This window comes from Plectropomus leopardus, chromosome 18, assembly GCF_026936395.1.
Source record: "Plectropomus leopardus strain MGB_pleo_1.0 chromosome 18, ASM2693639v1, whole genome shotgun sequence".
In the NCBI taxonomy this organism is placed as follows: Eukaryota; Metazoa; Chordata; class Actinopteri; order Perciformes; family Serranidae; genus Plectropomus; species Plectropomus leopardus.
The window spans coordinates 5,876,423-5,899,239 of NC_142193.1; the positions used below are offsets into that span (position 1 = coordinate 5,876,423).

Here is a 22,817-nt window from a genome sequence, read left to right on the forward strand (position 1 = left end):
AAGTTTGAGGAAGGATGTGGTCGGAGCTGAGCTGCTGTTTCTCATCAGTGGATGTGTGTTCGACCCGAGAGGCCTAACATGACCCGACTGCTTTAAAGAGGAAGTGCAGAGTTACGTTCAATGACAGAAGGCAAAAGAGACTGATGAGCTGCTGCTAAAAACGTTTTGTGACAGCGTGTAATGAATCATGGAGCTTCAAAGTGCCACAGACATGACTGAAGATAATATTTAGACCTGTTACAGGAGTAGAAGCACCATTAAATAGATATTCATGTTCAAATACTGTACAATTAAGTTAAACTCCTAGTACAAGTACAGAAATATTATCAGCAAAATGGACACAAATAAAAGTACTTGTTGTGGATGATGCTTGCTATATACATTGTTTTTTTTAGCACGGATGATGCTTGATGTAATTGTCCACTTTATAAACTTAATCTTCAAAAACCTGTCTTATTAAGACATTTTTGTCCTGAAAACCTTTGTGCAGAAAGAGTTCTTAAACCAGCTTTTTAATAACTAAAATATTTAAAACTAAAACTGGTTTTGTCAGTTTAATTTCTCCACTTAACTCCTCAGTTGGTTTCGTTTCAATAACAGTTCAAAGGATCAATATTTCACTTAAAATCAATGATTGAAGTTCAAAAATTTATTAAAAAAAAAAACAAAAAAAAACCCCAAACTTAATTTCTTCTTATCTCTCCCATTAATCATCTCACGACCCCTCAGATTTATCTGGTGACTTTGGAGGGGCCCGACCCTTAGGTTGGGAACCACTGGACTAAACTAGCTAACGATGCTTCAGTATTAATTAATAATTATTGATACTTGTACTTAAGTAAAGATCTGTGTACTTCTACCAGTCATAGACATGTGAAATGTGACACGTGGCTCCAACTTCACCCTGATTTACGGCCAAAAGGTCATCAGACAACGGATCTTGGATTCTCATCTGAACTAGCATCCTTATTTTAGAAAATATAATTCAAGATTTTGCTTCTTTTACATGAGTTTTGTTTAAATTTTTTTGAAACCTTTTTACTGGATAAATCATATATAAATTACAAGTAACTAAAGTTGTCATATAAATGTAGTGGAGTAAAAGTGACAATATTTGCCTCTGAGATACAGTGGAGTAGAAGTACAAAGTGGCATGAAAAAGAACAAGTGCGTCATAATTAAGTAGAACACTTGAGTAAATGTACTTTCTACCTCTCAAATAAAATACTTGAGAATGAGGGAGTGTGCCAAGACATCAACCACAGACTTCAAAAGTGACATAAAACCAAATTCTTGAATGACAGGAAATAATCTGGAGCATGTTGCGACCGCACTTCAAAGTACCGTTCTCCCCTCCCTTCATCTTTCCTCGTCAGTGAGTCCTTCCTGCTCTCCGCCTGCTGTTTCTGTGAACAGGATGTACACTTCTGTAGCTGCCGGTAGTGATGATGTGTTTCCCCCGTATGATGCAACACCCGGGTTCTTGACCCCCTGCTGCACAATGCTGACAGTTACAGTGAACAACACATGGGGGAGTTTTATTACTGTGGCTGCCTAAATATGTGTGCTGTTTAGTGTTTATGTGAGCAGCCAACTGTGTCTTCTCTGCAGCATGTGGCTTAACATTTATAATTATAAACATTTATAAATAGATAAGTAATAAGAATTAATAATAAATACACTTCAGTGTGGTGTTCCATAAAGTAATAATAACAGCATTTAATACTGATGCTGAAAGATTTGATGTTTGCTGTCACGATTATTTTGTGTCCCACTGATTGGAAGAATTCTTTGGAGCAGCAGAAAGTGATGAAATGAAGATAAAAAGAAACCAAACAGACCTCACAGTGCTGCACCCAGTGTTTGACAAATGATTTATGGGACATTTAGAGCAAAAAAAGGGTTACAACAATAAACAAATGAATTAAATGAAGATAAAAAAAGGATGAAAGCAGAGTACCTCTTATCTGCAGGAGTTAATTACGTATGAAAAAGAGTGGAGTGCTGAGTGTCGCCCCCTATAGGTTGAGTGGCTCGTCAGCATGAGGCTCTGTGTTGCTCTCTGCCGCTGCTGAAGCCGGAGTGACGGAGCTCTGAGATGTGCAGCCCAGTGCTGATACAGGCCAGTCCCGCCCCGAGCTGCTGGAGGCTGGACACACACAGCAGGAGAGGAGGGGGAGAGGGAGATCAGGTGAGACGTAGGAGTGTGTGTGTGTGTGTGTGTGTGTGTGTGTGTGTGTGTGTGTGTGTGTGTGTGTGTGTGTGTGTGTGTGTGTGTGTGATGTGTGTGATGTGAGAACCTTCACACTTTTTTAATATAACATAAAATGCTTTTCTAAACATAATAATTCAATGCTTTGGTTTGATTTGATGTTTTTATATTTATGTTTTTTGTTTTGTATACTCTTAAAGGTCTAGAATATAGGATTACAATAATGAAAACATAGTTGAATGAATATGAATATGATAATATAATAATTTCTGCCAACAGATGCCTCAAAATTGTACACACTGGACATTTAGTACTTGAAAATTTTAAGGAAAAATAAAAGACTGTCTGTTTCTCCATTACTTTCATCCACACTTAAAAATATCCACAACTTATAGGTGAATTAAAATTTGTGTAAAGACATTCATTTTCCCCTAAGAGACATTTTTGGACAACTCTGTGTCCACTTTAGTCTTAAAACAAGACAAATGAAGTTTGCCAGTTTATCACACTAACACTAACAGCTGAATAAATATTAATTGTGCAAACTGTTCGTTAACTAAGAAAATTATACATGTTTTAATGTGCATCAATTCCTTTTAATATTTGAATGTTTTTCCTTCATTTTCATATTGTTACTTATGTGTTTATTGGGAAACTTTCAAACACTGCAGAGCTCTTCTCATTTTAAAAGACATGTCTTACATAGTTTTTAAAAAACTTTAAAAAATGTATTGTAAATACTTTCATTTTGATATTTATGATTTTGACTTTTGCAGTACCTGTATTTTCTTTTGCATTTTTCTTACTATGTTGTTATGCACCAAAATACCAAGGCAAATCCCTTGTATCTGAAAACCTACTTGGCGATAAACCTCACATTGGTGACACCAGTTCCCACTATCGTCAATGTTGAGCTCAGACGGTCAAAAGTTAAGGTGAGCTCGGCCATCTTGATCTTTTGTTTTGAATGTGCATTGATCAGTTCAGAAAAGTGACTTGTTCAGCAATAACTGAACTGGGTATGTAATGTGTGCGTGTGTGTGCGCGTGTGTGTGTGTGCGTGTGTGTGTGCTTGCCTGCCTGTGTGCATGTGTGAGACTCACCTGAGCGGCTGCACTGGGTGCTCTTGGCACTGTTGGGGTGATGAGAAACCTCTGGAGAAGCGGCAGGTTTGTGGGACAGCGAGCACTTGGCTTTGTCTTTAGTTTTGCACATGCCTGCAGCCATCAGAGGAACATGTGACAAAGGGTTAACAACTACGACCACAAACCCCACCAGCTGTGTCTTACCTTGACATTTTTAGCTCTCACCTAAAATACACTGTAAGGCATTTGTTCTCATGAGTCATGTTCAACAGTTCAGTGCAGGAAGAGACTCTGAGAGCTTCAGCAGGTGTGAAATTACTTCTGCGTGTTTCGCATAAACCACCCAGGCTTTGAGTTTTGTCATTTCCAGGGCCGAAAGAGCCACTGACACATCTAAAGCTGCTAACAAGTCATTTAATAATAATGCTCAGGAGACACTATTTTGCATGCATTGTTTGTGTACCTGTACATTGCTGTGACTACCAAAGTTTCAAACACATAAAAAGTGGAAATTTACCGTCTTTGGTGGAGATTGTAGGTAGTTTAGTTTCTGTATTTTTGGTGGCAGGTGCGTTCAGGCGACCTTTGTAAATATGCCCGTCCAGTCCGATGATATCAACCTCCTCTGTCTAAACAGTCAACACACACACACACACACACACACACACACACACACACACACACACACAGAAAGGGAGCAGTTAATGGTTAGGATACAGCTGGCAACATCCAAAGAGACACTCTATTTGGTGACTTTATTTGGATAGACCACTTTCAGATAGTTTAAGAGTATTTGTGACAGCAGCTGATTAATCGAGATTCATCTGTTTCGCTTTGTCTGTAGATGTTCAACAAACTATCTGTTTTATATATATTATGTGAGTATAGGTGCCAGCTGAGAAGATACAAACATTTTCTCAGATTTAGAGAGACTTTAGTTGAAGCTGTTGTGTGAATAGTTCAACAACTGATTAATAAATGCTATCACCGATTCTTGCTGTATACTGGAATGTTACATCAGAATAAAAAGGTGTATCTGTCACACCTGAATCACGCCGTCAACCTCTGTCTGGGTGTGGTGCTTCATGGACTGCAGGCCGGTGCGTCGCTGGCTGGCTGAGGTGACTGTGTGACTCCCCCCGCAGCTCCGCGACACCGCCAGGTGACTGTAATCTGTCATCTCAGAGATCCGCTCGCTGCTCGCTCAGAGAGAAAAACGTCACCACATGAGAACAGAGAAACTGTGAGTCTGCAGCTTCTCCTTTTTAAAGTTTGCTCATGTCGAGCTTTAAATTGGAACAAGACAAAGGAGAAGATCATAAACTGCTGTTTTACGTTTCTGCTATTTATATGCAAATATTAAAACGTTAGGTCTTTGTCAATGGTTTCTGGTCAGTGCTTTTATTGTTGTAGATGCTATTTCTCATGCTCTCAATATATACCCATCTTATTATTTTCTTTTTCAAGCCCTAATTTCATCAAACAAGATGAATATTAAAGGTACAGGTGGGCAATCAAATATTTCTTTTATTTAATTAATTTATTTTTTAATATTTTTTTCCTTTTGATTATTATTATAATTATATTTAATATTATTATTATTATTATTATTGTTGAATTAATTTATCTTTTTATGTTTATTTATTTATGATTTAAATACATATTACTATGATTCTGCATCTTAAAAATGTAGCCCCCCCTCTTTTCGTGTGTGGACTTCAAATGAACCCCACCTGTGGGATTTCTTTGTGATATTGCTAAATGTACATGCTGAAAAAAGGGCGTCTGGCCTGAAACATCAGTGTGGCAATAAAAAAATGCTATAGTTGGAGAGCTGTCCTGATCTTGACCACATTGATAAAACATTTCCCTGTCTCCATCATTATAAAAGTGGGTTAGGGTGGTTCTGTAACAGACATTGTTATGCTGAAGGAAGACCATCACTACCAGCAGACTGAGAGTTATGTTTAACTTCAGTGTTTACTGGAAATTACTGGACTGTAACTTAATTGTAAACAGACTTTTCACTACATGAACATCTCTCTCTCTGTGTCATGAGGCCCCTTTCACAGGAGTGTTAAATCATAGATTTAAGAGCTCTAAAAGGTAATAAAATCACTGAAGATTGTATTAAATCACCTGTTTTCCCCTTAAGACACTGTCCAAAGTAGACTTAAACATCAGTAACACAAACTCTCCCGATGTCCTGTCCTGTCCCTGACTCACTGGTTCTGGATCACTGTGTCAGAGCTGCAGGCCCTGTCGCAGTGTGTCACCTGCCTCTGCACGCTCTCTATCTGCCTGCTCATCATAGTGTAGCTCCTCTGAAGCTGCTCCTTTCTCCTGCCAGAGCTAGCCACCTCGAAGTTGTGGCGGTTGGTCCCTGGTTTCAGGCTGAGGGGACAAATCAACCTTACAAAATATCAGCTGATGAAAAACTAACAGATGCTCTGAATTCTGAGGGATGAGACTATGTACAAAGTTTCTAGACTTTTTACTCTCCTCTTTATTTGAGTGAATTACTGAAAGCGTTTCAGACTGTTGTGCCACCTGCTGGTGAACAGAGGGCACATGCGCTAAAGTGAGAGGACGTGAACTAACTGCAGGTGACTCCTCTGATCTCACCTCCTGTAGTGCTGTCGGAATTGCTCCAGGGCGTACACAGTGAATGGCCTGATGGACTTGTGCGAGGGGAATCCAGGAGTGGAAGGCAGCTTCACCAAATGCCTTTCACTGCCACAAACACACACAAGTACATGAGTTTAGAGATAGAGATATTTAAGGGTATCGCAATCATTTTATTTAGTAATCTGAGGAATAATAATAAAATAAACAAAAAACACTGTAAATACAACTAGAAAATGTCTTCAACTTTGTCTTGTGTGTAAATCTAACAATAGAAATTATGACAACTTGGGAAGTGTTGACTCACTGTGCGGGGGTGTGCATGACAACAGGTCGGTCACAGGAAAGGCAGTGAAATCTGTCCACCAGCTGTCTGTAAATAAACATAGCTGACTTAACACAGGTCTTGATTGTCACAATATGTAACGCCAGTGCGAATGTGTGAGATGGACACGGCAGAACTGACTCCTTATAAGACTGTATGATAACAACACTTACATTTTCACTATGAAGACTAATCAAATAAGTAAAAATAACACCTGAGTGTCCGCTAGAATTCAGAGGAGCATTCGAGCTGTTGTACACTTTTTAGTGTTAAAAAGGAAAACAAACTTGACTAATGCTGAAAATCTAAAATTTGAAAAAAATTAGTTATATTCCATCTGTTTAGCAGACCCTGAGGGACACAGAACTGATACACAGCTGACTGGTGAAGCTAACACTGACCTGCTTACATTACCTGTTTAGAGTGAAGAATAAAAGAGGAAATATGGAACATGGTTGACATATCTGACCTGACATTTGATTCAAAAAATGTCTGATAATGATGTCAATTCACAAAAATAATACAATAAACCTCACATAACAAAACATTATGCTAATAACATTTGACTAACTTATCTAATAATATAGGTTAGTTTATGTAATAAAACTCACTTTAAACTGTATGAATTCTGTGAACTAACTTTTCTACGTGTATGCAGACAGTTGATTGCTTGATTGAATGCTGCAACAGATGTTTCCCAGCTAAGATATTTTTAAAGTTTTAATGGTGCTACCTGATTTATTGATCACTAGTTTGAAACCAGCTAGTAGTTATGCATTCATTCAGAACTAACAGATGTGGTGATGGATTTGTGAGTAAAAGCTTAAAACTTTCACTCCACAAGCTCCAGAGTAAATCAGTGATGAGTGATGTGGCCTCATACTTTCTGATACCGGCAGCGTCCTCGTGCTCTGGAGCTCCCTGAGCCTGCAGCTTCTCGTGGATGTTCTTCCAGCGATCTTCAAGCTGCTTCTTCACAGAGTCCAACTCAATCCTGTTCAGCTGCAGTCGGACATCACGTCACAGATAATCACAGATCCAACCCTCTCATCTGTCACTGAGATGTCTCAGTTTGACACAGTGCTTCTCAACATTATTTACCTTGCATTCCATCTCAGTGGAGAGTTTGTCGATGACTTTGTGCCAGTCCTGCTCCTGGCCCGTCACCTTGTTCAGCAACTCGTGGAACATGGCGTTGAGATGCTCGGTTGCAGAGTCAAACTGCAGACGACTCACTTTGCTCTCCAGAGCAGATTTGTCTGCTTTCTTCGAGTGTAAAGACAGAACAAGAAGTTCAGGATGAGCAGGATTTAAAAAGACGGGCAGACCCCTTGTTATCTTACTTACGATTTCACTCTCAACCATCTGCTTATCGGCCTTCTTCTCCTCCAGCTCCTCTGTCGTCTTGTACAGCTCCTGCGGACACACAAGCAGTAAGATCAGAAAAAAAGTGTTTCCAGTACACAAAGAAGTTCATTTTTTCAGTGTTTCCTTTGTCTTTTTTTATTATTGTAAATCACTGGAAAGGTTTGCTTCTTTAAGACTACAACAAGAAGATATTGCTTTTTCTTAATGAGTGAAAAACCAAAAAGACTGTGAACCACTGATATTCATTAAAGAGTAGACTGATGTATTAAATAGAGTTTATGCATATCTTCAGTATCCATATCAATTTATTATAACAAGCACTGTGTTGAAGATAATAAAAGTATGTAATGTAAATTGTTTCAGCTTATATAATTACTGTCAAACCAATTATTTGGACATTTTGTGTCATGGTGGAACAATGAAAATACAAACAAGGAAAAATGCTGACAGCTTTTTGTTTGTTTACCTCTATATGGCTCTGTTTCAGTCTGTTGTCTTCGTCCAGACATCTGGCAGTTTCGTGCAGCTTTTCACACTCAGCTTGAAGCTGCAGGATTGCCTTCTGCACGTCGTTCACCAGCTCAACGTTCTAAAACACACACACATATACACACATAATTTTTCACATACAATCATATTAAAATATAGAGAAGCTCGCCATCAGTTGGCTGGAAGTGATGAAGTGTTGCATCCCTTCATGTGCCATTAATCAACTGTCACTGGAAAGAACAGGACCTCGCCTCCATGGAATGCATGCTGGGAAACGCTCTACGCAGTCTTACTGGGATGTAAAATGGATGACTAGAGCTAAAAGAGTTTGTGCATAATAGTGGTGAACACTAACAGAGCTTGTGGTAATTGTCTCCAGTGCAGAGCTCATTGTAGTGGTTTTGGTCGACCTTATCCTGACGGTAAATGTGGTGAATCAGCTCTGAGTCAGCACACATCTGCCTCTAGTGAACCAAACTGTCTACAGGTTTAGCTTGCCTCTACGTCCTGCAGTGTCCCTGCTCTGTCTCCAGCCTGCTGTTGGAGAAGTTTGTTCACAGTGTCCTGCAGCTGCTCATAATGCTGGAACAGAAGGCTGAGCTCCCTGCCAATGTTCACTGTGCTGATGGTGAAAGCTGATCCCTCTCTACTGTGACGGAGGCTCTGGCTATCATCGCTCTCATCCTGTCCAGCCTGGTACAGCTGAGAGGTCAAGGACTGCATCATGTCCTCCAACTTGCCTCGCAGGTCGTCCAGCTGAGGTCAGAGGGCAGAGAACTGAGATCAGACTGATATATGTAGGTTAGATACTGGGCTTTTGTTAAAAACTTTAAACATGCTGATGTGACTGATTTGATGGCTTGTAACTCAAATTAATTGGAGTTCAGCAGGCTGGAGATTCCACGCAGGACGGGTCTGTTTGGTCATTGTCAGACCAGTGTTACAAAAGCAATTCTACACCACATAAATGAAAGTTAAGTAACTGCAGCAGCAGTTTAACATATAGAAGTTTTATAGATATAGAGTTTTTACATTTTGTACCTGAACAACTTATTGACTAAAATGGAATATTTCCTATTCTTCATATCCAGAAACTGAACTCAACATTCAACTTCAACAAAACAGATATTTTGGCTACTTCGGAGCAGCAGAAATAAACCATGAACACAACATGTGACGTGTTATTTACCTTAAAAAGCTTGTGTGTTGAACTTACCAACAGCTGATAATCTCCATATTCAGCAGATACGCAGCAATTTGATCATTCATATGGAGTGGTCTTTGTGTTTACCTTTTGAATGTAAGTCTAAGATTTACTGTCCTTTGAGCTCTGTTTTTTTAGCTCTGTGTTCGCCAGCTTGTCTCTAACTGTGTCTGTCTGCTGTTTGCTGCTGAGCAGGTGGTGCACAGTGGAGTATGACAGCTTTTTTCACTATGAGAGCTGTGAGAACAGTACATTTGTGGGCCGGACAGATAAGCAATGAGCTTAAACACACTATAAGGCTCCGTTTGGCTAGAAGGAACCAAAAAGCTGGGTTGTAAATAAATGAGTTATAACTGCTTTAAGTTTTTTGAGTTGTTTTTTTCCCTTCATCTCTGTAGTAACTAGCAGGACAGTCCTGGAGGACACATGCTGGTAATCTGTACTAGTATTCAGCAGAAAATATGCTCCAAAAAAAGTCACAGATGCTTCAGATTTAAAATGTAAAATATAAAACAAAAAAACAAACATAGGTCTAAACTGCTGTTGCTGTTACTCGTCTTGCCTGTAAGTGGCGTAGGTTTGACTGAAACAGAATTACAGGTCCGACAGTGCTATCTGTGTGGTTCCACAGCAGCACTACAGTAGCAAGGCCTTAGCATTAAAGACCCTTTGTAACATGTCCCCCTGTCTGACCTGATCTTGTAGGTGTTGGTCTGTTATTCTCTCCACAAATAAAGCCTGTTTAGCCTTCAGCTGCTTCATGTCCTCCTCCAGCCTCTGCACACACTTCCTGCACATGATAGTGAAAGCACAGACCAACGTGTGAACTGATCTGAACACTCACTAAGAGCTAAAATATAACACAAAGTGATTGTGGATATACAGGAAACAAGTGAGGAGAGAGACTCAATATTCATGTGATGCTCACATAACAAAGAACAAACATCTCAAAGTCAACATGCGACATTTAAGTTAAACTTTTCATTCTGACAAATTAACTGCACTGATGATGGGTCACCATTTTCCTCTACTGAAGCACAAAGTATTTTATAAGTTAGAAAAAAATAAACCTGGAAAAAATCCATGTATATATTTCTACTAAAATAATTTCTTTCATAGCTGAATTTAAAACATTAGCTGAACAACCACTACTGTGTTCTTCTAAACTCTGTTGCATCTTTCCTGCCTGCTTAAAGTTCTAATCTCTGCTATGATTAATATTCTTTATTAACATGGTTTTCCCACATAAAAAGTGTCAAAAACTTTCAACAGGGTCTAGAGGAAGATGTACTCTTTCTCCTACTGCTCTGCTAGACTGAGTGGTATAAGAGCAATACGCATCAAGATGACTAGTGTTAGCGTTAGAGGAAATATTGGAAGGGTTCAGACACGTTTGAGCCTCAGTCAGGCCCTGACTCAGATGAGGACGCTTGAATCTAAGTTTTTAATTATTAAGTGTAATAAGTAATAAGAAAAACTCAGTTTTGAGTTTAGGGGATTTATGTTGTGAGGAAAAAAAATTGTAATGAGTTTTAATTAGCTGTGGTTGATTGTTGGCTGTTATTGTAGACATATATATTCCCAGACTGATTCTTTGCCCTGTGTGTCGCCCCCTGTCTTTACCTGAGGTAGGACATTTGCTGTCTGAGCTCATTAGAGACTTTGCTGTGTGACTCCTCACTCCCTGAAGACGCCTCTGAGGTGGTTTCTCTGTCTTGGCTCATTACACTCATAAACATGTCCTCCAAATTGTCCAGCTTTGGACAGACACATTATATCAGTCCCGGAACAGACAGTAAGTGACACTGTTGAGTTTGTCTTGGAGCTGATGTTGAGTTTAAGAAAGCAGAGGGAATACCTTCTAAATTGTATTTTGCTGCCTCTAAAAAGTGTGCTGTTGTCTCTCACCCACCTTCTCCCGGTCGCTCGTCAGGCTGTTTATTAAAGCTCCCTGCTGGTTCAGTTGATCCATTAGGTTATTCAATGCATCCTGTGAATCTAAATGTACAATATGACATCATTAGCACAAGTCAAGGAGCTAAATTATCTCAAAACAAGACTTTATTTAATTTAGGATAAGGATTATGGTGTCCAAATGTGTCCACATTGCTACTAATAAAAATAATAATAATGTTACTACTACTACTAATAGTAATAATAACAACAACAATAATAATAAAAACAATAATGATAGTAATAATAATAACAATAATAATAATAATAATAATAATAACAACAGTATAATCTACCTACCCACACCTTTGATTAAAACAATGACAGCGACAACGTCTTTATGCTCAGTTAAGCTGACCAGCTGCTAGATGTAGCTTCACATTTACCCAGTTCAAAAAAGGTTTTGACACTCCTGTGCTATAGGGACAAACATTTTCTTGGTTACATATTGTAAGTTTTAGCTTTGCTAGTTTTAGCACTGGAGTTCAGAACAAATAAATTATTTTTGGGTAAATATTTGTTTTTAACTAGTGAGTCAAATTAAAAAAATTAAAAATGTGTCTTTTAAGATATATTTAGATTTGTATAAGATAGTTATACTTTCTGATTTAGTTGCCTTTTCGTATTTTAGACACCCAGGCCAAAAAAAAAGACTGACTTAAATTTGTTCATTTGCTGAATGAGAAGAAAGATTTTAGGGCCTTTAAAGTCAGTCAACTTACTACATGTAACTAAAGGGGCAGAACCAGGGAACATCAGATGACATAAAATTACCTTTATTATTGATGAGCTCTTTAAGGTGTGTCATCTGCAACTGGTCCACCTTTCCTTCTTCCAGTGCTGCAACACGAGCTTCAAGTTTGCTAAATCTCTCCCTCAGTTTGCCGATGTCCCTCAGGGCCTCTACCGTATCTGAGTAGCGCTCTACACTGCTGGCCTTTTGAGTCAGGGGCGTATTAGCAGCAGTCGAGTCTGTTTTAGCACGAGTCTGCTGCAGTGGCCCTGACAGGACTGAAGGAGCCCCTGTGGCTGTCCCAGTGTCCGTTGAAATCTGCGCAGAAATCATTGGAGCTGCTGGCTGGCCAGTATCTTCCACAGGATGGGGGGATGAGGGCGTGCTGGTATGAGAAGTTGCTGTTTTTTCAGCTGTAAAGTTGCTGTTGAAAGGTGTGTATGTGGCTTGATCATCAACTCCTGAATTGACACAGTCCTGTAAAAAAAAAGAGATATGTTGAAGGAGACCGTGACAATGCACAGGTTTCTGGGTCATTTAGGCCACTGTTGCCTTAATAGATTTATCTAATCTAAGTGTGCTTTCATAAGTCTGATGATGGTTAAAATCAAAGATAAGAAATATTCAGTAAAGTGAATTTGTGTGCAGCCATAAAATTAAGTTTCTAAGTGAAAATGATATGCTTTTCAGCTTTTATGGATAAAGACTTTGTAAGGTACTTCATGGTCTAATAAAAACATGGTCAAAATCTGTGTCATAAGGTAAAAATAAAGATAAAGACAACTTAATTTATCCCAAAAGGGCAATTCTGTTTACAGTCGACCAATCGCATAAAACAGTAAAGACAGTATAAAACACACACAATCAACAGCAGCATTCAAACATAGGCATGTCTGTGCGACAGATTTACAGATGGACAACCTGAGCATAGCAGCAACAACACACAGATCACTACATGGGCAAAAATACCCAGCCATAAAGCGACCCTACACATACAGCGATGAATAAAATAAATAAATTCATAAACCATGCTGCTCTCTAGATTTACCGCACTGACTCTTATGACCATTATTCATCTGTCAGATTGTGTGACGACTGTTTGTGAATAATAGCACTACAATGTAAATAGAAAAAGGTATATGAGAGCAGAGTCATTCATCTCTTGTGATGTTGTTATGTAATGTTGTTTGTTGTTTTGGTACCACAGGTCTTCCAACAATCATTCATTTTTGTTTGGCCTCCATCATTTTGCTTTGTGTGTACATGTGCTTGTTTCCCTAAATCTTAATAAAAATGGTGCTTATGAAATGTCACACTGGCCAGTGTATACTGTTTCATTACATGTCATATTTTAGTGAAAGTCAAGGCTAAGAAACAGCTGCTCTGTAAACAGCTGTAGTCTTTTAAAATAAGGTATTTTGGATGATGATTTGTGATTTCTGATGCAAACTCAGGGCAGATCAGGGGTTTCCTATCCCAGTCTGGCGCTGAGAGCACTCTGAATACCACCTTTGGATCTCACCTTCTGCAGGTTTTCTCTGTTGCCGAGCAGAGCCGACTGCATGATGTCCCAGGTCACACACTGACTCAGCTCATCTGCAACTGGATACTTTGGAAATTTTTCCCTTAGCGATCTCTGTCACAGCGACAACATAAGAGATGAAACTTTAACAGGGTGTCTACATACATTTAGTGCATTTAAGGCCTTTTAAAGGTTTAACCACATATAAGACTAATTTTAAGGTAAGAGTGTGCACCTGTGCATATGTAGGTTTTATGTGGGACTGTAGTTGTTAGACTGAGTTAGTTTAATTTACGTTTCACCGACAAGAAAGTCCAAGTATAAAGTACAAAGACACTGTCAGGTTCAATGATAGGTTTAGAGATTTGTAACACCAGAAATATGGACGCAGAAGAGCCTGATTTATTTTGACAAAAAGAAATTAAAGGTGAATGACTGAAATCAGACAAAATGTTTTTGACAATTTTGACCCAAAAAATTCAAATTTAAGACTATTTAATGCCTTTTAAGGCCTAATATTTAAATAAAAAAAGTTTTTGAGGACCTACAGACACACTGTTTAATCAGCTCAGCTTATAGCAACAACTTTTATTTATTTTTTTATTAATTTAAAAACAAAGAGTTTATAATGTAACCCTATGCAGCGAACAGTTTTAACAATATGTTGATATTATATTGTCTTACCACAGTGTCCTCAAGAGCGTCCACCCGGTGGCAGCACTTCTCCACGTCAGAGACTGTCTCTGTTTGACCTGCATCAACCATCTGGACAGAGCAGAGAGAGAACAGCCTATTGCAGTGGGGAAACACCACTGTTTCAACTGTAAAACTGTCACCAAATTACAGTTGCTTCCTGTTGATGGAATAATTATTTTATCAGTATTCTCAGCAATTATCCATTTGGACAGTCTCACCTTCTGCTGGTGGTGGAGATCCTTCATCTCTTCCTTCATATTTTCTCTTTGGCTTTGGAGCTCCTGAAGGAGCTTCATGGCCTAAAACAGGCACATAAAAACAATCACTGGCTGTATAAAGTTTAAATTACTTTGTTCTTTGACATATATGATATCAAAAAACTTCTCGGTGCTCAGATTTGTGGCTATAATTACTCAGCTTGATCTCACTGAGGGATCAAATGACACTTTCAAAGCTTAAACTAAAGAAGTGTTTCAGGAATCTGCCTCATAGGAAACGTCCACCTGACCTTTGACCCCAATGAAAGCAGACAGACTTTCAACAGAAGCTGACAGAAGAGGATGAAGCACAGATGAGACAAATCAAGCTGTTACACTTGTTCCATGTGTGCTATCTCAGGCTATAATCTGCTCTTTAACCAGGATATTTAAATTTCCTGTGAGGCTGTCAGGGTGTTGGCAAAGTAAACAGGCGTATTTGTGTGTGTGTGTGTGTGTGTGTGTGTGTGTGTGTGTGTGTGTGTGTGTGTATATCACAACTGAAACAAAGGACATTCCTGAGCTGCATGTGAGGTGGTGTTTAACTTGTGTCAAATGTGCCCGGACATGAAGTGATGCATAGCGACCCCACAGAGCTTCACAGCCTTCATCAGCAGCCTGAATGACTAACAGCTTGTTAATAAATGACGTCACACTTTATGACAAACCATATATGGCCCGTTACCGACTGGGACGGTCCCATATTGTAAACATCTGATTTCAATATCTTCTTTCATTATAAATAGGTGTTATATAACTACTGTGAAAGAATCAAAACACTCAGTCCACAGAGAAATGCACACAGCCTGTGTTCAGAAACTGTGCCTCTAAACAAGTTGTCAGGACTTCTGTTGAACTGTGATGTCACAGTAGTACATTATATAAAGGTCAAAAGTGTTGCTACGGTGCCATTACAAGGCGGGTTCCCATCGACCTTCAAATTGTGCATACTGAAATTGCAAATATAAAATGCCACTAAACATGTCAATTTAAAAAATAGAGCTTTTACGATCACATGAGGTGGAATTTCAGGAGATGCCATAAAACGGTTGAGGTGGCAACAGTTTTGCCTCAAAACTACAATGGAAACACTTTTTTTCATTTTTATAGGTCACATGATGCTATGGCTATGTGCTTGTCTACTACAAGCAGTTTCCTGAAGCTCAAATTAAACTCAACAAAATAGTTTTTTGGTTTTAGTCCAAAACCCCAAAGTATTCCATTTATTATTATTGAAGACTAACAAGACCAATAAAAATTTATACTAAACAAAAATGTAAACGCAACACTTGTTTTTGCTCCCATTTTTTACAAGTTTAAGTTAATCATTCATTGAAAAAATATATTTCTCTTACGTTTTGGTCACAATCTAGTTAAAATCTGTGTTAATGAGCATTTTTACTTTTCCATGATAATCCATCCACTTGACAGGTTTGACATATTAATATGCTGATTAAACAGCATCATTAGTACACAGATATACATTGGGATGGTCATGATCAAAGGCCACTCTAAACATTTTTTTTTACCAGGGTCTTGATCTGACAACAGTCTGTCATCGTAGCCAATTTACAACTTATTGCCAAATTTACGGAAACGACATTGGAGACATCTTATGGTTGTGAAGTAAACATTCAGTTTTTGGGCAACAGCTCTGGTGGACATTCCCGCAGTCAGCATGACAACGGCACGCTCCCTCAAAACTATGGACATCTGTGGCATTGTGTTGTGATCAAACGGCACTTTAAGAGTGACCTTTTATTGTGACCATCCCATGACTCACCTGTGTAGTAATGATGCTGTTTAATCAGCACGTTGACCTGTCAGGTGGAAAGACTATCTCGAAAAAGGAAGAGTGATCAAATCCGCAACATAGATTTTAACAAATTTGTGACTAAACTTTGAGAGAAATACACAGTATGCATATAGTGCATGAAAAAAATCTTGGATTTTGAATTTAAACCTGTAAAAAAGGGAACAAAAGCTAAAGTTTTCATGAATGTATTTATATTTTTGTTCAGGGAATAAATGTTTGAAATTTTTACTTCTAATAATTGACTTTAACAAATAGCACGACGAAAATAGCAGCTTCTTTTCTGTCAAATGACTATATGATTATGTGACTACTCATTTAAGGTCGAAACAGGTGCATACATTATGCTAACTGAGTGATGGAAATATGAATTATTTTTTCAACATTATTAGAAACAGACTAAAACCGAAATGAACTGGAATTGGAAAATAATGAGACCATTAAAAATAAGTCAATAATAAATAATTCAATAAATCCTTTCTAACACTCCTGGATCCGACCCAAAAACTAATCATTTGTTTCTTGGCGTGAAGCCCAACTTCCCACCAAGTTATTCATTTAAGCTTTAAAAAGACAGTTTACTTATAAAACGTCAGACAGGACTTCCTGGGCAGTAGTTATAATTCAGTAAAGTAGCTTCACGTTTCATCTTAGTTACTCTTTAAGCTGTGGCCTCAGTTTGATAAGTCAGCCATTAACTGGAGCTGACTGTTGGTGCACTTTGATCAACAAACGTCACTCGGCTGTTCTCACAGAGTCCCATCAGCCACCACGGGGGGATCCACAGCCAAACACACGTTTTATGAGAACACTTCCTCTGACAGGTTAATAGGTGACCCCTGGCACACGGCCTGACCCCTCTGACATGTGGCATACACTGCAGTTATGCTACAGACAGGCGCTGCTCCGCCTTCAGAGGGGAAGACACTGGTGGATGAGGGCACGCCGGGTCACCTCACCATAGTTTAGTCAGCGGATACGGCAGCTGACCCCGATGATGCCCACAGAGGACATGAATGATTCAGACGGGCTTCTGAAAGACGGAGCATCACCTGCACCTGCCCGATGTCCTGCTTTTCACCTGAGAGCTATTCATCCCCTGACAAACAGAGTCATCTCTGCGGGGGACTAATTACCCTCCATCACACAGCGGGAGCAGGGGAGAGAGAGAGGATGAGATCAGGAGAGAGACAGGAAAAACATGATGACAAGTCTGGACAAAGTCCCAAAAAACACCTCTGGTTTTCTTCTCCGATCAAATTCGTATCATTTCTTTTCTTCCCTGTAATTCTTGGCTGCTTTAAGATAAAAGCTCAGCATTTATGTAACGATGAAAATCCTCACCTCTCTCTACCCCTCTTTAAGAAGTGGCCTGACAGAAACCTGAACGGAGACACGCAGAGGTCATTTGAGATGTCAGGGTGGCGCCCATCTCCTATTGTCCTCTTCTCTGTCATCAGCAGCTTAATACTACGCTGAAATGTTCACCACCGTCCACCAGATACAGAAGAATAAAAGAAGAGGAAGACTATGCTGCCGCCTTGGACTTAGACGTCTGTCAGTGATTCAAGGAAATTCTATTTAACCAAAAAAACCATGGAGCAGGACGACGATGGATTACAACGATAAATTACAATTTAAAAATGCTGCTGTCCTGCTCAATCTGAGTCAACATTTCATATCATACTGCACCTCTCCAGATCAGTGATGTCACAGCAGGCGTCTCATCATCTGACAGACTTAAAACACCTGTTGTGACATCAGTACTTGGGGTGTGCTTTTTACACTAGAAAAAGTAAAGTAAAAACAACTATTAAAATACATTTGATGCACGCAAAAAAGAAATCAAACTGGACCTTATTAAGATATTTAATTGTGCAGAGAACAACGTCACAGACAGCTCTAGAATTAATAACGATTGATAATATGAACACAATTATCCTCCCACACACAGGAAATGTATAACCTCTGTTTTCTGCTCTAATAATCCTAAAACCCTGGCTGGCTTCACATTTCATTTTTAAAGTTCTGTGTCTTAATAATACAGTAAAAGTATGATCTATGTTGGCGGAAGTAATAAGATCAGTTTGTTAGGAAAAAATAATAATAGTACTTAAAATTCTCCATTATTAGAAATCCTGCAGTTAAAATGTCACTTCAGCAAAGTTAAAATGTCCCTTCAGTAGGCAAAAGTTAAAGCACTCATTATCCTGAAAACCCCTCTGTGAGTTTTACACTATAACATTATTGTATTATTATTATTATTAATACATTAAAGGAACAAGACTGAGGGGAATTTACTGCCACCTACGGGTGAGGATTGCAGATTGCAACCTGTCTTTCCAAAAAAAAAAAAAAAAACAGACCAGGAGATTTAAACAGGTAAAACAGTGAATAAAGCAGTTTCACATTTCAAATCAGTTTTTGTCTTTTCAGCATGAGAGAGGCTGCTAGCCCAGCACCTACTACTGTGTGTTCACCTTTTTTTCTGATTATTTAAGATCCAGAAGCTTTCACCTGGAGCCAGATTATCCACGGAGGTCTTTTCCTCTCCAAAACAAGCTGACCAGGTGAATTTATACTGGTAAATACACTAAATAAATCAGTTTTATGTTAAAAAAAATTGTGTTTTTCAGATACTCTTTTTGCAGAAGAGCTCTTGGATGGTGCAAAAATGCAAATGTCCCAGAGTCAATGTTTGGTTTGTCCGTATTGGGGTACTGTGGAAACATGGACGACATGGTCGACTTGGTGGACTTTGAAGAAGAGGACCCCCTCCCTTTAGATAGAAACAGGTCTTTTTAATGTAGCAAAAATAGGACAAATCTTAATTTCAGGTGATTAGAAAACATCAAATTTCACTTCTGCCAATATATCCCCCTCAATCCTTCACACTGAGCCTTAGTTTAGTTAGTTTTCTATTACAGCTGTGGTGGAAAGAAGTATGAAGTACATTTTCTCAAACACTGTAACATTTTGAGGAACTTGTGTAATTCCATTTTCTTCTACTTTATGCTTCTATTTTACTATATTTCAGAAGGAAATACTGTTTTTACTCTATCATATTTATCTGACAGCTTCAGTTACTTACTTTGCAAATTACTAATATGAAATATGATCAACAAACAAATGGTGATGTATTATTGTATATTAAAATAAAATCTTATTTATACCCAGGGGAAAATTCACAACACACTTACAAAAACATAGCGTAATTAAAATGAGCTCCACCTTACCAACTGCAACATTAAGGGCATGAACACATTCATGCATAAATAATCAAATAATATAATTAAATGGAGTCTGGTAGGGGCCATTCTACATAATGAGTACTTTTACATTTAGTACTTTAACTATATTTTGATACCAATACATTTTTTGTACTTTTATGTCAGTAAAATTTTGAATGCAGCACTTTTGGTTGTAACATAGTATTTATACACTGCGGTATTGCTACTTTTACTTAAGTAATATCTGAGCACTTCTTTCAGCACAGAATTACAATCCATCATAAAATTGCCGTAAAAAAATAAATGTAGTGAAGTAAAAGGATAAAAGTGTTTCCCCAGAATATCTAATGGTGTATAACTATAAAGTAGCATAAATGAAAATGATAAGCATAGTACTTGAGTAAAGGCACGTATTGCTGGCTATATTCCACTACTGTATATAATATTGTTAATCTATCTAATTTGAAAATAAAATAAAGTTACATTTGCCATTATAGAAGTTTGTTTGTTTTAGAATTCCGAGGAAAAAATTTTTTTTTTGTAAAACAAATATTAAAATAGCGACCGTTAGGGAATATAAAATGTATTTGGGTTAAATAAATATTTAATACACAAATTTGATGAGTAAAAGTTGTTATCTGTAAAATATTGGATGAGTCGTTGCTCTCACCTTGGACACGCTGTCCTCGCAGGTCTGGATGCGGGACTGGAGCCTCCACTGGCTGTCCGCCGTGTGGCCGGAGGAAGGGGTCGGAGACGAGACGGTGGTTGTCCGCTCCTGCTTCTCGGTGCCGGGCTGAGCCTCCTGCTGTGCCGCGGAGATGTCCCTTTGGTGTTTGTCCTCCAGAACATCGCCGGGAGGAGTGTCCCTCCACCGGGTCTTCACCTCACGGATATCCAGATGCCGGAGCAATGCGTGGAGCAGGGCGTGCAGGGCGCTGAAGTTGACCGCACCCTTCTCAGGTGTCCCGATAGATAAATTCAACAAGTCCAACAAGCTGATATTTACCTCCGACATTTTTTTGTTTTAGTGCGCGAGAGCACAAAAGTTTCTGTTAGCGTTACTGTTAGCTAGTTTATCAAACTTAAACTGTATTTTAGCTGACTAATTCCACCTGTGCCGACTTCTTCCTCGGTTAACAGCGAAAATATATCGGATAAAGTTTTTTTTTTTAAATGTATTTTTTGGTATTTGTCTACCGTTGTGAATCGTTACCGGCATCCCATCAGCAGCGTTAATCTCGGTGGCTGTTAGGAGACTGTTTTCATGTTCAAGAGAAAACAGCAACCGCAAACAGCACGGATCAACCGGAAACAAGGCGAATTACCCTTCACAGTAATGCTCTGACGACGACAAAAAAAAAAACTAAAATTAGAAAACTTAACTTAGAAATGCTTCAATTTTAGACACATTAATGTAGATAAGTACATAAATGTCATATAGGCTATGGTGCGTTTTGCCTTGATTTTGATTCCTTACACAAACCTGTCCTTAACTTCACTTATTTAAACAAAACTAAAATTAAATAAATAAATAAATAAATAAATAAATAAATAAACAACAACAATAATAATAATAATAATAATAATAATAATAATAATAATAATAATAATAATAATAATAATGAAATAAAATGCTGGATCAAAAATGTATGATGTTATTATGCAGACTTGGTAAATCCCATATTTTATTTTATTTTTTTAAAGGAGTTTCTTGATGTAGAGGGGCCCAAGTGTTTTCCATGTATTATTATTGTCTGTAAGGTTGAATTGCTGGAACCAATTTGAGATGTTTTCCCTGTTCTCTTCCTCTTAAAGTGCAGTTTTAAAAGCCCAGATCCCAGGACCACCATTTTTCAGTAAACTGCTTTTGAATGATTAAACATAATTTAATGATATAGGCCTAGTCAATCAATCAATTGATTTGTCACATGAAGTCATACAAGATGCAAATGGTATCATCTTCCTGACCTCAACAGAGAAAAAATGCAGTCATGGGATCTTTTATGATTCTTCCAGCCTTATTCTTGCAGAGCTTTTTTTTTTTTTTTTTTTTAAAATTTTTTTTGGGGGCTTTTTTGCCCTGGTTAAATATCCTGTAAACATGGTAGAACCCTGTCTATTTTATGTCCAGCTGAAAGAACCACTCTTTGCAATTTAGGGACTTTAATACTTTCTCAACCAATGGCCCCTTGTGAAAATCTCCCTCCAGTTAGGCTTTTATTTTCAATTTTTAACCGGATGTAGTATTAAGCATTTATTGTCACTTGGCGCCACCTCCCTCCGCAGTCCCACATTGGGATCCACGCAGCGTTACTGATCACTAGGCAACAACCGGAGATCATGCTGCGTTCACGGAAAGGGAAAATTATCTGATTTTCTGGAGATGTGTCGCATTAAAGAGACAACTTGTTATCAGATACTGACTGATTCTTTTGCGGTATCTGTGACAAATAAAAAATCTGTAGCCCTCGTGTGAAATTCCACTAAATGTCTTTTGTTTTTCAAGATAAACCTGCACGTTTTGCGTGTCCTTGTATTGTGGCCATCGCAAGGCGCACCTGCACTAATCATGCCGTTTAATCAGCATCTTGATACGCCGCACCTGTGAGAGGGACGGATGATCACGGACAGAGAGAAGTGCTCACTAACATGGAAGTTAACACTCTAGCGACCAAAATTTGATAGAAATAAGTTTTTTTGTGCCCAGAAAACTCTCAGTTCTTTACTACACTTAAATTCCATAGGCTAGATGTTAGTAAAAACAACTGTTGCTTTTGACACACACACACACACACACACACACATACAAACACACTTTATTTAAGATGTGATTTGTCCCTGTATTTTAACTTCTGCACCATGTTGGATTCTCTTTATTTTAACTTTTCTTTTTATCCATATTCATTGAATATTAACGAAGGGAGCCTGAGATCAAAGATTTTCATTGTGAATGACTCTTCTCCGTATTTGATGTGCATATGACAATAGATCTCTTAAGACCTAAAAATATGTTTTGTTGTCAATCATTTTCTTTTATTGGGATTAAACGTAATAAATCATACTAAACGGTCAGAAAATTATTCATTTTTTTTTAATTTTTGAGGACGATTTAAAAGATACATTTTAATATTATTGTTAAAGGATAGAACCAAAAACTATATGGAAAAAGTAAATCTTTAAAATATTATTTTTATTGTGTAATACCCCTGCAAAAAGTTGCCTTAAAGTTGTTTTTTTATTTATTCCCTATCTTACTGTATTTTGTTAGTGGTTTTGTATTTGGTAATTATTGTCACATGAAA

The 22,817-nt window shown here is 38.2% G+C and overlaps 1 protein-coding gene across 3 annotated transcripts; it reads right to left on the bottom strand.

Annotated features, from left to right (window-relative positions):
- Positions 1–149: 149 nt before the first annotated feature.
- On the bottom strand, positions 150–20,833 carry LOC121956203 (uncharacterized). Of its 3 annotated transcripts, XR_015779624.1 has the most exons (17): positions 20,183–20,833; positions 14,431–14,511; positions 14,201–14,281; positions 13,517–13,630; positions 12,036–12,471; positions 11,221–11,306; positions 8,082–8,204; positions 7,595–7,663; positions 7,349–7,513; positions 7,131–7,249; positions 6,230–6,295; positions 5,923–6,030; positions 4,343–4,493; positions 3,815–3,926; positions 3,316–3,429; positions 1,961–2,149; positions 150–1,406 (listed from the first exon to the last, which is right to left on the bottom strand). XR_015779624.1 is itself a non-coding variant. In XM_088091018.1 (16 exons), the coding sequence occupies exons 1-16, from the start codon at positions 20,528–20,530 to the stop codon at positions 2,019–2,021; spliced, it is 2,304 nt and encodes a 767-aa protein (XP_087947144.1). In that variant the 5' UTR covers positions 20,531–20,833; the 3' UTR covers positions 1,419–2,018. The 3 variants fall into 3 exon arrangements, 2 of the variants coding, with proteins under 2 accessions (XP_087947144.1, XP_087947145.1); XM_088091018.1 differs by lacking the exon at positions 150–1,406 and having other exon boundaries at positions 1,419–2,149; XM_088091019.1 differs by lacking the exons at positions 150–1,406; positions 14,431–14,511 and having other exon boundaries at positions 1,419–2,149.
- Between the last annotated feature and the right edge of the window lie 1,984 nt (positions 20,834–22,817).

Coding starts and splice junctions, on each gene's coding strand:
- LOC121956203 (XM_088091018.1), bottom strand. CDS start 20,530: ATGTCGGAGGTAAATATCAGCTTGTTGGACTTGTTGAATTTATCTATC. Junction 7,250..7,348: donor CCACTGAGATGGAATGCAAG/GTAAATAATGTT, acceptor GTCCGACTGCAG/CTGAACAGGATTGAGTTGGA. Junction 6,296..7,130: donor GACGCTGCCGGTATCAGAAA/GTATGAGGCCAC, acceptor GTTTATTTACAG/ACAGCTGGTGGACAGATTTC.